At 30.7% G+C, this 17039-nt stretch overlaps 1 protein-coding gene across 1 annotated transcript in view; it reads right to left on the bottom strand.

The window, feature by feature from the left end:
• Positions 1-17039, bottom strand: part of LOC111031370 (optomotor-blind protein-like) — a 138530-nt gene that overhangs the window by 37970 nt on the left and 83521 nt on the right. The window contains exons 3-4 of the mRNA XM_022311280.1: positions 8199-8260; positions 845-941 (exon numbers count right to left, since the gene is read on the bottom strand). Of these exons, the coding sequence (XP_022166972.1) occupies positions 845-930 (86 nt within the window). The 5' untranslated portion in view covers positions 931-941; positions 8199-8260. The remainder of the gene's footprint in view (positions 1-844; positions 942-8198; positions 8261-17039) is intronic.

Below are 17039 nucleotides of genomic sequence, written 5' to 3'. Positions count from 1 at the left end.
CATACATGCCATACACCCTTTTGTGTGTCTTTCTCCCACTACTCACAGAAAGACACACATCCACAGATGTAATATATATAAATAAACATAGATAAAACAATGTACGTATTACGTGTATTATTAGGTACCTATATGACCAAATGGTATAGATGTGCACCTTATTAATATGAAAGAAAACATTTTTATTCTAAAGAAATTATTTCCTACTTTTGACTAATAAATTTCAAACATCGCATCCTTTATACAATTATACCTTTTAAGTTTAAATATTTTCATGAAAACAACAGAATTATTAAAGTATGAGCATTTTTTCTGATGATAAAATAAATATTTTTGAGCTGTAATATACACAATTAGGTATACAATCATTTTGTTATGATCAAAAACATAGTAAATACATTTTGAAAATGATATCTAATTAATTATTTTTTAAAGCAACTTTAATTTGAAAAATAATACTGTATATATAATCCAGGATTTGCCGAATGCCATGCTTTATAACTATTTTTAAATTTGTTGTTTAATAATATAATTATTGCACCACTATACATAGTATTCTACGACGATTCTAAGACTATAATATAACAGACTACTGTAAATATATTTTTGTTTCTGTTTGAAGCACACTCTCATATTTTTTTTAATATTTATAATTATTCGTAATAAATTATAAAATTTAACTGCAAATTATGAAATTGTCTTAAAATATTTTTGTATACCTAATACAAATATTATGTTCATCGCTATGAAATAAACTAATTTTATACATCCATAAAATTGTTACCAGTCGTCAAGTCAATTAACACAATGAGTTATATCATGCAAAATACTTGAAAATAATTACCTTGAAAGTAAAAGTCTTGAACGCAAATAGTTAATAAGATAATCTTGTGTCAAATTTTGCTTATGATCATTGGTATTTGAAAACATTTCTGTTAAACCTAAATTTAAAAAAAAAAAACGAAGAATATAAAATCAAATGACATAGGTAATATATATAATACAACTAATTTTTATGATGAACAATTTAATTGGCGGTGTCCTTCATAACACCATACAATAATATTTTAAACAATATCCCATGCAAATATATTATTTATTGCGAAACAACTAAACACTGTTTACGCCGTTGTAGTATACAAACGTCTATTTTTTCGTCATAGCAGGTTCACGTAAACTCATTAAAATAATAATAAAAACGTATGTTCGACCGATAAAGCAGAATCGAATAGTTGAAAAAACAGCAAATCCAAGGTTTTATAGAGACAACTACAAGTCGGAGAGCGTAACAGTAGAAAAATATTTCCGTGTTATTATGTTAATAAATTAAAATTATATCAAAATCCACTGTATACGGCTCAAAAACATTATAAATGAAATTAAACACACGTCATTTAAAACAATGATTTCATAGGTATTTTTACTATAGTTTAGACGAGAGACGGTCAAGAGGGCATTTCTAGAAGACGTATATAATAGTCCAATCTGAAAAGGAATGCGCATAATATTATTTTGTAGAAGACATGCGATGGTATGCATTGGATTTTCGGAAATGTTGCCAGATTTGAACACGGTCGACGAAGGCGATGGATTTAATGTGTAAAATGCGGGAAAAAGAAACCGATTGTGATTTTTCGGAAACGAACGACCGAATGGAAATAATAACGAACAGGAATTCTTGGACGGCAGTGAATGGGCGCGTGGGCGTCGAATACCGTAACATTATAAGACTTTTAAACAGAAGTTCATTACGGCAATTAGTGTCGCGCTCGTCTTTCGACGGTGGTATAATATAAGACGGTCGAAAACAATAACGACGACGCTATTATAATATGCGTGTGCGCTTCCCCGTTTTCACATTATATAGAAATCTATTTTTCCTCGGGTATATACATATATATATATCTGCGCGTCTTGTCCTTTGCGCCTAATAACGAGAAAGAAATTACTAATTTTAATACGCAGCAGCACGCGATCTTCGGTTCCCAATTAGTAGCGTTGGAATATCGCGCTGCTGCACTACAGCATTTATTAAGCTTTCACTGAAAATCATTCGGATAGGTGATTTTTATGTTCCCACACCACTCGCGGTTGTTTTATTCGCATTTCATTATTTAATTGTCCCCTTCCTATTCCAATAAATATGCATATGTATACTACACTACTCCTCGTTCTCTCTTCGGCCGACAATCATCGACCGCACAATACCGGACGTTATTGACTGTGTTTTTTTAAGTGGCCGGAGCGGTGGTGAAAAAAAATAAAATAAAAGAACGGCACGTGGACCCAGCCGTTGGAGTAGCAGTCGCAGTAACCGCGGAAGTAGCACCAGGTCACGTGTGCACCCACGTGCATGTGTGTCCACCACCCCTTTGCGGGGACTTGGAGTTTTTTATTTTCCATTATTATTATTATTATTATTATTAAGACTTCGAAAGAGTACGTCATGGAAATACGTAGTTTTTGATTGAAGGACATTCATTATATGATTATTATTATTATTATCGTCGTGGATGTAATATTATAATATTATTATAATGCACAGTGATTTTGAATTAAGCGGAGAGTTGTGCGATATACAAAATATATTATGTACACAAAACGCAATGTATTCTTTTTTAGATGTACATATAATATTATTGTATAGTGAATAATATAACTATATAATATAATATGTGTAATACAAATGCAAATTATTATTTATATTAAATTGTGTACCATTGCGTTGTTGCGCGGATGAGCACTTAGTGAGAGGGAAGACTCATTAAAAATGTAATAATTAATCCAAAACAGCGAATGAGCACAAAGTGAATTTCATGTATGGTTGTCCCTGTTGTGTGTGTTTATATTTATTTTGTTTTTTGTAACTTTTTATTTTGAATTATTGTGTTACCCCCTTGTTTGCGCTTCCGTCTATTCGATTTCCAGAGATATTATGTCAACGAATATAATATAATACGTATATAAAGTATACACATACTTTACTCGTTTACTTTTCGAACTTCCACTCCCCAGTGACAGCATAATACGTTATAACATATAGGACTCATGTACATTATTAACAACGACAATATATTAATAAACAATCAGAATAATATGATGGACCTACACAATATGATCCTAAATATTATACATAGGTATAAATATTGAATAGTTACATTAAACATCCGAAGTTAGTTAGAATATAGGAACTTATGTACAAATGAAAATCCTGTTATTCTGTGAAAATAATGTTGATTAAATGCTTTATTTACGTTTTGATATGAACATAATTATTAAATTCCGGATTTAACACCACAGATTTACATCTTGTTATATTTCCTGATTTTTAATTTAATTCGTATCGTCATAATATTTATCTCGCTTTACATTACTTAATTAATCGTTCGTGATATTTGCAGATAATAAGAAATAAATGAATTCATGATTAACTTATTTTCTCGGGGTTGTTTTAATAAGCATTACTTCCTTTCTGTTTTACATATTAATTGAGTTTCGAATGTCATTTTAAAATATAATTATCTGAAAATATTGCGAATTCAAATGGGATCAAAAAAATCAGATAGGTACATGGTGTTAATTATTATATCGACATGTATAATTCCGTCGGGTTTAATTTGAAACATATATATAGTTGTTATCGATTAAATTCGTAACGCGATTTCTCAAGATACTTTATGGCTCAAGTAGATTTTCAAAACCTCCTTTCCTTGTTCAACGAACCGACCATAAACAATGTGACGAGAGTAAGAAACGCAGAAAGAGCGAGAAGCAAGCTGAGAAGCGGTGAAGTGTACAGAGGGTTATAAAGATAAAAGCAAAAAGGACCCAATTTCATCCGCCGCTGCTGCTATACCGTCTTTTTCAGTATAACGTAATTAAAAACTTTTGCTTGGGTACAGTAAACAAATTGCGTTGTTTTTCTAACCATTCATCCTGTGCTGTGTTTTCAACATAATAATGTTTGTATAAATAATACGTATATATATATTCATCACATTTATCAGCTTTTGTCGCTCGAGCCATTTCTGATCTCTCATACGCCATCCACAACGTCCCAAACAAATTGTAACTTGTCACTCGCACATAATCTAATTACGAAAATGTTTTTACGCTAATATAATGTCATTAATATTGTATAGGTATATACCTAGGTACTGACAATAAATTTTATATTATGTGTACCAACTACCAAGTCCGCGAGTAGTGTGTATGTGTGATTTTGTTATTAGCTATAACCTATTATTGACGTAGGTGACACCTATAATGTTTCCAAGTAAAGAAATTTCTAGGTATTAGATGTATATATATAACCGAGAATGAAAATTTTTATGATATTAAACATATACAGGCAGTCGTGTGGCTGCGCCTGACATTTAATTTATTATTGTATAGTTAGGTACCCGGTACCCATGCATAAAAGTTGAAAAATCTGATGTGAATAGATATTATAGAAGAAATTATACATGATTAGTGATTACTAGTAAGTATCGTAATAACCTAACTAATAAGCGTAGACTACTTGTGTTAAAAAAAGACAAAGAATTGGTTACATAATATTTAAAACTGTTATCCGCGAATAATTTTTTAAAATAAGTATTCTTAAAGTTAAGTTGAGACATTTTCAATTCCATTTCATATATTATAATAAGTATACGTATATTACTGTATTATACAATGTACATATATTATTTAACTCGAACTTTAAAAAAAAAGATTAATTATAGGTATTCTTAATTTATGTAATTGAAAAAAAAAAATATTTAGAGTTGTTACTTGACCATAAGCTATAATAAAATTATATTAGTATAAGTAATAAGTATATAAAATTGTTTTTAGTTTATATATTTATAATCTTACAACAGTGAATAATAATTAAATAACATGACTAATATTCAAATAATAAACTATTATTATAGGTAGGTACATTACCTAATAAGTAATAATATTAAAAGTTATAAACAATTATCTGCTGTCATGAGGGTAAACAAAGACTCAGCATTACTAACTTACTATAGTTACCGCCTCTTATTCATAACCATAAACTATATACGTACCACCAGGCAAAAACTTTATAATATTTATTGGTTATTTTTTGATTAGTTAAATTAGTTAAACCTTGAAAAATTTCAAATTTCTATAAATATTCCATAAAATCAAAATATTTTGAAATTTAAGCCTTGAAAATTCTAATATAATAAAAAATATATAATAAATCAAGTCCCTACACTCTACTTCAAGGGTAGTTTGATTTATAACAAAAATCAAAATAGATGTCAACAACTTTTGATGAAAAAAAATTTCCGGTTTTCTTAATTTTTTTTTTTTATATTCAAAAATATTGGAAATCATCTTGATTTGCCCACCATCTAGGTATATCCGATTTGCTACCACAAATCACTCTTAGAGTTGGATATTACGTGCGTCGCAGATGCCAGTTTAGTAATAAATATTCTCTCCGTCACACATTTTAATAGATACCCCTATTTAATTATCATTGGCCCGAATCTAAAAACGTTATTATAAACATAACTATTAACTTTACATCTATTTTTAATGTGATCAATTATTAAAAAAAAAAAATCAAATCCAGCTTTCATAAACCTACGGCATATCATAATTCATAATGTATAATTTACGAATGGATATAATAATAATAATAATAATAATAATAATATTATATACTTATAATACGTTATAACTTATATTATTGCGGCCGCGTCTGTGTGAAAACCTACTCTGCAGTGAAGAAGTACACGCGGAATACCTTATGCAGAGACAACATCCGGTTTTGCGAACAAAATATACATGTAGATATATAAATAAATAAACAAATAGAGAAATAAATCAAACGGTTTGATGGTATGTACCTACACACACTCACATTCGCTCATACACTCACACTCGCACACACACATTCTCGTGTTCATACATATAACACACACATATATATATATAGATTTATTGGTATGTATTGTATATTATAAAATCTACCTATAGCAGAGAGCTGTTGGCGCTGCGTTTTTTTGTTCCGTTTCTCTCCTCTGAGCCATCGCATGTACAAGAAGAACGAATAGAATGTCGGTATACGCGTATATCATACACGACGAATACACCGCCGCACTTTATATTATACACTGTGCGCGCGTTCTTAATTAATAAGAGGGCGAGCGCGGAACGCTTTGTATTCACGGACCATTAATGATACATAGCAAACGAGTGCGGTGATACTGCAGCTCGAACGCTGTGCAGAACCGAAGAGAGGGGATGAACGTATTATTATAATAACGCGTGAAGAAATTTTTTTCTATTTTTTTTTTTTTTTTGTGTTGTTTTGTCAACGGAAATGCGACAGCGATGATACGATGCGTGCGCGCGAGTGTGTGTTGTATATAATATATATATACATATAATATTCGTTACACGCGTATAATAATATAATATTTATATAATATCATATAATATGCTTTTATGAATGGACGACGGAAGACGTGCACTAAGAAGTGTATGAGTGTGTGCGTGTGTGTATGTGTGTGCGTGTGTGTATACAGTGTGAGCGCGCTCCGATTGAATGGGAGAAGAACTCGACGCGCGCCGACGGGTATAACACAGTGTTGATGACCGTGCAGGAGGTGGCGAAGGGATTGTGTGGCGGTGGCGGTATCATACGCACCATGACTCGTTTCCTTTGTAGCGGCCAAAAATAATACGCGTTTTTTTCGTTTCTAATTTTTTACGTTATTATTCTCTCCTATAGCTCGGCTTGGTGTACGGCTCCGCGGCGGGCCACTTCCTCTCTTTATTTCGCGACCGCGATTGTTTTTTTTCCCTACCACCGCGGACGCCGTCGTTAAGTCGTGGGTGGAAAATAACCGTCTTGCCGCCGCTCTGTGGCTCCGGTCCAGCAACCGTATATTTTAGGTTTTATGTATGAAAAAAACAAAAAAAAATGATATGTGCGACGATACAGAAAAAAAATAACGATAATGATAATAACGAAATGTGACAAATTAAAAAACAAATTATAATATGGACAAAAGTGGCAGAGATGTTAATAAAAAAAATTATAAAAAAAGGTGCACGACGGTTTATTTTTAGGTGACGTACAAAAACTGGCCGGAAGTCCATCCCACCTCTACCTACCCTTCTAGCTAGGACGTTCTCTCGCCTACACTGTCGCCCCAGTGCATTAGTTTCGTGGTTCATTAATGAGAAACAACGACGATGATAGTTTTGTGAACCTGCATCGTTTGTTTCGACGGCCCGGGAAAATCATTCGTATGTATATATAGTTTATATAATGTTCTATATAGTCCATGTGGACAGTCGTTATTATTCCTCAGTTACACTCACACATATGACATACGTGGATTAGTGGAGGGCTCATTTGTCTGCCGGTGACAAATTCTACGAAACTGAGAAAAAAATGATACCAATTGGGGTGGAATACAAAAATAAACGAGTCGCACGGGAGAAAAAAACCGAGTGTTTTTTCTTCGATTTCAATTAGGGTAAAAAATAATGAGAACAGTTTTTAAAAAGTTTACTCATCAATATATTATAACTATACGCACGTATATACAATATTATAATCCTATGGGTAGTTGCTTGAACGACAATAACTAAGTGTTTTGTTTCTTTCACTCGTCATGAGGGAAATAATTGTGTGCTCGAAATACAAAACATGTATATAATTCATAAACATATTTCGTAATTATTAAGCACGAACTTCGTAAACCAATAATAATGTATGTTACGATAAAAAGAAAACTCATTATCGTTCATCACGAATAATGTTGTGAAAATAAATTGGGTCTGATTTTGTAAAAATTGTGTACAAGCGAAGCACATTAATACAGTATAGGTATATGCCTACGATATTTAAACGTTTTTATTATTAGTCTGCAAAGCGTACCGAATTAAATTAAAAGGAAAACGCCTTGAATACTGTGTTGTCATGCAGTTGTGCAACAGCTGTGTGCTAAGTAGAGTCTATACAATTCGCCGTCGGACTGCGATCGTTTCGGTTCACAATAAACCGGTTGTATTATTGTTTTACGCGTCGAGCACAATAATAATGTACAGAATTTAATTCAGAAAAAAATACTATAATTATTATATCATTATATTATATTGTCTGATGCATAAGTTACAGTAATAAGTAGGATAATGTAAACATATTTTATATACACACTCACATGATGCTTTTGTCCCGTTATTCTGTTGTTTATCGACGACATCATCGTCCTTGAGTAATGATCTGCAAAACATCAAAAGTCAAACATTAAAATCAATTACACGGTGTATTTATATATATATATTATATATATATGTATTTTTACATAGATAATAATTATTATCATAATCAGTGGTAGTGCATATAATAGAGAGTAGAAATGGAATATTTTTTTTATAACTGTTAGGAATAATAATTGGAAAAGTATGGCTTTGCCGATGTCACAATTTACAAATGCCACCACAAGGTGACAGATAATTATTTTATCGCAAACAAGTCGGAAACATTTACGTGTGCATATTATAATATATTATGTACATCAGCAGGGAGAATTGGCAGGGTTCGAGAATTCCTCGATGAATAATAAGTTTAATTAAAATATTGTCGACTGGAACGAATAAATAAAAAGATGCATAATGCAATGTCTCTGATTATATTTAAATATATAGCAACGTATACCTACGTACCTCAAAAGTTATCTTTCAGGTATGTACACGGTATGTTAAATTTGTTTCGTCTCTTTGTCGGCATTTCAATATTAATGCACATTGTGAATGCAAATTGTTGTAAAATAGAGTTGTGAAAAAGAAAAAAAAATTAAACATGTCGTGACACAGTGGCAATGGGCGACGGATGAGGAATACGCATTAAATTGAATATAATATATAGTTTATATATTATGGATACCTAATGTATATTATATTCTCGTTAAACTGGATCTGACTTAAATACGAAAAGCGTGTCGATTAATCAATATCCAATAAGATGGGTAAATGTAGAATAATATTATTTAAATTGTTTGATATAACTTAATTTACTTGTCTGCTTGCGAGTTGCGTTGACTTTATATCAGTTATTTTACAGAAGGTAGTTAAATAAAATTTACCGATTATTATGGACAATTTACACATCTTGCATATAAACATATACCTATAATATTATATTACTATTGTTGTTATGTTTATAAAATAAAACGCTATTACACATTTGAACCTTTAAAAATCACTGCGGACTTACCTATACTAGACCGATTTTATTTTACGCCTAGTCAGTATTTTGTTACTATTGTAAAATATCATATGAAGAATTGAAACTTTGTGTACTGTAAACAAAATGTTATCGTTGCACACTTGTACCTATACTGTATAACTTACACGTATGAGTCTACTTTTTAGATACTGTTTTTTTTTTTTTAATAATAAAATACGTTGATTTTGTGAGCACATGTCACACGTATATAATAGGTATGGGATATTACTATATTACTACACAAAGACAAATCACATTCAAATCACGTCATCGAGATGAGAAATAACAAGAACGGGTTGAAAAACAAAACGAGGGTCGTTTAAATAATATACATATTATTATTGGCTATATATACATGGTTAGGTTAGAACGTTAGGTTAGGAAGGGTGGCGGCGGTTTTGGCTTAAACGATTTGACCCACTTGTTGTCTCCCTTTTGTTTTAACCTCCCCCCACATAAAAGAGTCTCCTCACAACTCACGTGTTTACATATATATATTATATATATAGGTGCAGACAACAAAATAGGGTTACCACGATACTGTACTCACCAGTAGTTGTACACCACCGAACGCAACAGGCCGCCACCACAGGGTTTCCGCCACCGCCCCGTTTCTCGACACATGCACCAGTACATTTACACTGGTATTGTACGTATCAACGCTTTCCTCCGTCAAAATTGCGGTATAGTACATTTATAATAGGTTTGAACGCGCTGTCGTTTCAAAACATTCAGATTCACATATTAATTTGTTTGAATGACGTTTGTAATAAGGAAACTATTGTAAATTGTAATAAAATCCACTCATTAACTACACTTTAATATACTGTAATGCATATTTTATAATATAATAATATAACCTATAAAATTGCACCCATATAATATAAATATTGTAAAAACGCATCAAGGAATTTTGACGAGTTTGGTATATCAATACATAAAATAAAAAATGTCCTTGTCAATTAGTTATTTTTTGTGCCAATACATTTACAAAAAAATAAAATGTTAATTTTGTATCTATTAAATATAAATTTTTTACCTAGGCAAGTAGAACAAGTACTACCTAAGTAAAAATATAAATATATTATAGTAAACAAGGTAGGTTATTGAGCATTCGTTTGTTATTAGTATATTACCTATTATTATTATTATTATTATTATTTATATTATTTATGTATATCGCACAAATTAAAGTACAAATAACACACCGTATTATTAATTACTCCAAGGATAAACATAAAATTAGTTAGGTTTATTACATACATATATATGTGTGTGTTTAAATTATTATAGTCATTAAACTAATTAATTATCTCCATTTAGTTAATATCATTGTGAATACTAAAAGCACTAATTATAGCTAAAAGTTAAAATTACACACAAGCACAGTAGTTTTTTTTATTGTATAAATAAATTTTGTTTTTTTACTGTCAAGCATTAAAAATACAACTAAACCAAATTAAGGATAAGGTAACTCAATCTAAAATTGACTACCTTATAATAATTTACATTTACTTACAATTTTAACTATTATACAAACGAAGTGGTTTTTCCTTTTCATATTTAAATTGCTTGATTTATAAATTATAATTTAACTTATGTACGATAATACGATGTACCTTCAAATATTTATTAAAAAAAAAAAATTATTTTAGAAAATATGCTTAAAAATGTAAATAAACATTTGAACTTATGGTTACAAAAATTAAGTTTTTGTAAAACGAAATCAATCATACTTGCCAAAATTTATCTGTATAATTTATTATCGTTAATTCATAATTTACACATTTGTGGCTAGTATGACCTTTAATTTTATTTGCTACTATTGAAATTTACCAATGTTAAATAATATTTAATACAAAACCATTCGAATTTCTTATTACAAAACAGTTATTAATTATCATCATTATATTATATAATATTTATTATCTACACATAATCATAAAACATTAAAAGGGTTTCATTATATTGTCTGAATTCACTTGCCAGTATAATATTATCAAATCATTATATAAATTGATTTCAATTTTAAATCGTACTTTCAAAAATGAAATTAGTCATAAAATTGTAAGAACACATCCATAGACATAAGAATATTAAAATATGATATGCATAATGCATATATTTTGTAGTACCTATAAATTACAAATTGAAGAAGAATTTAATATTTTTGCTCTTTTAGTATTGAACTATTGGTACTTATATAAGAAACAGGCATAGTAATTTTTAAATTTCACCAGCATAATAAATATAAATTAAAATTGGTCGAACTGTATCTATAGGTGTACTTACTTAGGGGTGGGGTGCCTAGTGCCTACTGCCTAATGGTATTATACGCAGTACAGTCCGACAATTTCAATATTTTTTTATTTCTCAACATTTAACGTGTGTGGATGAAAAGAGAATAGAAATGATAAAAGTAATTGGTTTAAAATGATATTTATAATTATTATAGTAGTAAGATTGATGTATTGTATAGCAGATATATGCACTTAAATAACTTCGTTAATATGCCATAATAATACCAATAAATTATGTGACAAACTGTTTTTGTTCAGTTCTTAAAGAAAAACTTACGCGAACACCGTACACTTAGCTGACCCGAAAAAGAAAATTTTGTGTAAGTATATTAAAACGAGTATTGAAAAAAATAATAGTTGTCAGTAGCAACGAGACCAATACTGCAATTCTGCAAACCCATTTGCTGATTCGTTTTCCGTTTTTAGAGATCCCTGCTAAAACCACGGTCAATGTTGATTAGTATTTTCTTTTCCAAGAACGGTAACGTTAACGCATTCAGTAACTTTCGTCAAGGACAAAGGTCGAATACACAACTGCTGAATACCGTTTTACGCACCGCGTTATCAAACTTTAAAAAAATAAAATATAATATACTAAAATACATTATGTATTAAATGGTATTAGGTATACCGTATACATATTCATTTAGTGAAAGCACATAACATTATAATGTTATTAAATGCGCCCAAGATTGCATTATTAGTTATTTTAATGTCGTTACACCGTTATTAATTGCTTATTAAGACTACAAGACTAAACATCTGATAGTCCTCAAAACGAATTTTGTGGTGTAAAAAAAAGGAAATATTTAACATACGGTGTGATCTATTTAAAAAAATCTTTTGGTCAAAAATTCGTGGACTACCTGGATCCTTTTTATTTTAATTATATGCCTGTTACTATTAAAAAGAAAATAACCGATAAACATAAAAATTTTATAAAACTATTAATAATTGGTTATTATTGTAATTGGGATATTGATATAAATGTTTACAAGCAATTATTTTGTACACTTTAATTGTTTTATAGATTATTATTGTAAAAAATATTGTATTTTTATTATTTGTAAGTAAACTGTCGCTCTCTACCTTCAACACAAGCTTTACTTTCAGAAGGTAGATAATCTCTTTGCTTTTTATATAATACTTATTTTTATGTATAATAACATTGGATTTATAAATTTAAAAAAATAAAAAAATAAAAAATATAGGTGGTCAATAAAGGATGTCTTTCCGTTTTTATTGCCTCCATCTTACAATAGTGCGTATATTTACATGTCAAATTTACATACAGCAGTCCACATTTAGTTTCGTCATGGTATCTATGTTTTAATTTAATTTTAGAGTGGATTACTTATCGAAATAGAAAGGAACGATATTTTGTTTTATAAAGCAAGTTATGAGCATTTTTAAATGTAATATTGTACGCTTTTAATTGATTACATAATTTTAAAGTTAAAATATCGAAAAAATACTAACAATAAAACACGAAACAATGTTATATTACCGGTATGTTTCATAATAGGCCAATTCTATTGAATTAAAAGAAGTCTGTTGGTATTTGAAAAATACCAAAATATGGGAAGTAATGGTAAATTTCAAATAATATCCATCGGAATCACGATTTAAAACCTTAAATTAATATTAGCGTATAATACGATGATATAAACGTTAAGAATCGATTAAACATAATTTAATGACAATTTTAAATATAATAATCAACGCAGTGTTACTATTTAGTATTTAGTGTTCACTTGTTGTCATTATGAATGTATTGGAGTCATCGATATTATACGTTTACATATTACGCGCGCATCAAATAGGTCAAATAGGTGACCCTGAGCACATTACAGGTATACCTGTAATAATAATAATAACGATTATATTGAAACAACCTCGGTGTGATTTTTGTCGATCTCGTTGTTATCGCGGAACCTATATAATGCTTCTAATATACACACACACACTCCGTACGTATAATTACCGCGGCCAAAATGTATATAATAATTGATAGTATAATAATATTGCAGCGGTCGTGAACCCGGCTGACCCCGATCGTCGTGAAAAATATACGTGTTTCATCAGTTAAGAAATGAGAAAAAATATAAAATAAAAAGACCAAGTATAGGTAGGTACCTATATTTATAAATGAAAAAAAATTTCCACCGGGATGAGCAGAATAAGAAGAGGACGTGACAGATTACCACTGACCGTATATGTGCACAGTATATAATATAATATATATTTATACTTGTACGGTTTTTTAACCTTCCGCGGCTAATGATGACAATAAACGGATCACGTGCTGCCGTCGTCGCAGTGGTTATTATATACCCGGCGGTTGTTATTATTATGGTATGTATAGAGGGTGGGTGGGCAGAATCAGTTTGAACTGAATAATAAAAAAAACAGAAAACCTATTTTTATGGATTTTGTGGACCCGTTAAGATCAAATGATAAGACTCATGATTTCCTTGTTATATATTCAAACTAAGTAGTGACTATGAAGAACATAAACACTTCAACTATGGTATTATACAACTTCGAATAGGTAATCAATTTCGACAACATCATATAGCTTGGGCAGTTGGTGGAGGAAGGGGGGAAGGGGCCAAAGAGAATATCTTTTTATTATTTGGGAAATGATTAATTTTACATTATATGAGTTATGTATAATGAATTACAATTATACATTTTATTATATTGAATTATAAGTCTATAATAATTAATAATTATTAATAATATTATAATGCTTCTTGTAATATGAGTATACATTTAACATTTAAAAGCCTATAAGCTAGCTGTTTAAAACAAAATAAAAAGCTTTTTTCTCATATGATATTAAATATAATTATGTTAACTAATTAAGATGGTGAATGTTCATTATCTTTTATTGTAGTTTATCAAAATATAAAATACATAAAAAAAAGAAAAATTATCAATTTCATGGCGTATTAGACTTTATAATGTACGCTCTTGAAAAATTCGATTGTAGTTAAGATTATTGATCTAAAATATCGATGCACTTCACAACTAAAAATATGGGGGCTGAAAATTTAAAAAAAAAACAAAAAAAATCGTGTAGATAAGAATTATGCTATGAAGATGGCCGTAGAGAAATGGGCACGACGACAAAATTTTATTCAAAAATTATTAAACCGGATACAGGGGATGTAGGTACACGTCGGATATATAGGTATATGCATGGTTAGTACGGTTAGTATGGTAGTTATGTATATTGGGTATTCTATCCATAGGGTAAGGCTGAGTTTCCACCACTGAACCTTGTCGTAAAGTTCCATTTATTTCATACGTAGGTCACAAGATATTGGTGAGACACTACGTTTGGCATCTATATATGTTGAAAATATTCAGCACTAGTATTTACCTAGAAACCTAGTATACACAAAGTATACTGGAATCCTGAAAATAATAATCTATGATACCTCGATATCATGATATACCTAATTATTAATTATATATAACCTGCAGTAGTCTGTGACCGCGTAGCAATAAAATGTAATAACAAAGGTTATCCATTAAAAATAAATCATATATTAATATAAATTTGGTTACAATCTAATAAAATTAATAATTGACCTGTGTTAATGGATCCAAACAGGTTTCAATTTTCCTATACGAATTTGTTCAACTGGTTTAAACATGATTTGCCCACAATGGGTACCTAATTATATTTCGTGATCCTCTCAGGAGCATGCAGTCTTATACTTACCACTCTCGTGGACATCGTCCAGTATATTTACCAACGATACCCGAAGGGGTTATGATGGACACGCAGCACACAGCAACCAAGTAATAAGAGTGTACCACCTATTTGCCTGCTCGCATGATATATTATGTACAATATATTTGTAAGTTTTTCTTCAAAAAATTGTTTTGTTTTTTGTTTAGTCATTATTATTTCCTATGTATGCGAGCAGGTAATAAACTCGACGACGGTATAATAAATAACGCGAGCGCGCTTGTTGTTATATATTAATAATGTATATATACCTAGGTACCTAGTGAATTTTTTTTCAGTTACGCCGATTATAATAATACACGTACACGCGTCCATTTGTGTATATGCTGCAGTATAATACATATGTACGTCTAGAACGCTACTATATATATATACAACAGTATCTACTACTATTACTTACTACTACTACTACTATACTACTACTACTACTACTACTACTAGTTACTACTACCACTACCACTACTATTACTACTGCTACTACTACTACAACTTACATCTATAATACTATATATATATATAAATAATCATAGTATATAGACAGGTACCTACTACGTATGTCGTATATATAATATATAGGTACCTGCAGGACGACTCGGGTAATGGACTAGTGACAGGCGCCCATCAATCTGTTGCCAACAATCGGACCCGTTTGTTTTCGGACAAACATTTTATCCATTAGTGTATTTTTTCGACCCCTCCTCCCCCGTCCCGTAGATATACTTACCACCGGGCCGTCACGCCCTAACTTGCTGCGCTCGTCCTTCGCCGCGGCTGTGCACCGCGACTCAGTACCGCGGACCCATTCAACACGCGCGCACTCCTGTCTGCATCAGTATACAGGTATACAGTGTATACACATTTACAAACACACACACACACATACACACACACACACACACACTATATAACATATATCTATTAATAATAATACTTGTACACGTATAGTGAGAGTGTGTGTGTGTGTGTGTGTAGTACAACGATCGTTAGGCCCGCACGACGTTAATGGCATACAGATTATTTCTTTTTTTAGTTTGTAACAACACTCGATTGTCATGCAGACTCAGCGCGCTTCCCCCGTATATACGCACTTCTCATCTCCCGATTCGCCATATTAAACGTCTCTTGTAGCTATATTCTGCAGATTTTCTGCAAAACAATTTGACGAAATTCCTCTAAACGGGGCAGTCGCGGACAGTCGTGACGGAAGTGAAGTATTACATACCTATGTAGAAACTCAATAGCTGCAGGAGTAATGTATACAATATACATTGACGGAGTATATTGATTTCATTACGACTCTCCTGCAGTATATATGGCATGATTAAAAAAAAATTAACCTTACAACGGGATTTCTTCCATTAAAACCATGTGTCACACTATGTTCCACGACAAGCGTTTAATAATGTTTAAAAGAGTTAGTGATGCTCGCACTTCGCAGTACATAATAATAATATATGCAAGCAACTGTTTATTATAGCAATACTACGCATTTCGTTAACGACATAAAAATTATATACTTATATGCGTGTCGTAAATATAATAAATGTGGTATTTTAAAATTACTGGAGCTAATTATTCTTTGTGCCCACATCTAACAATTATAATAAAATTATCAGTGCGTTTGAAATTGTTTACCCTCTACGATGAATAATATAATACATAGGTGCTTGACAACACTACGTAACATCATTAAGTTTTGTTTATACAATGT

The sequence above is a fragment of the Myzus persicae genome, unplaced genomic scaffold, assembly GCF_001856785.1.
Source record: "Myzus persicae strain clone G006 unplaced genomic scaffold, MPER_G0061.0, whole genome shotgun sequence".
NCBI classification, from domain to species: domain Eukaryota; kingdom Metazoa; phylum Arthropoda; class Insecta; order Hemiptera; family Aphididae; genus Myzus; species Myzus persicae.
Note: the sequence above shows the minus strand (reverse complement) of the source record. Positions and strands in the feature narration are given on the sequence as shown.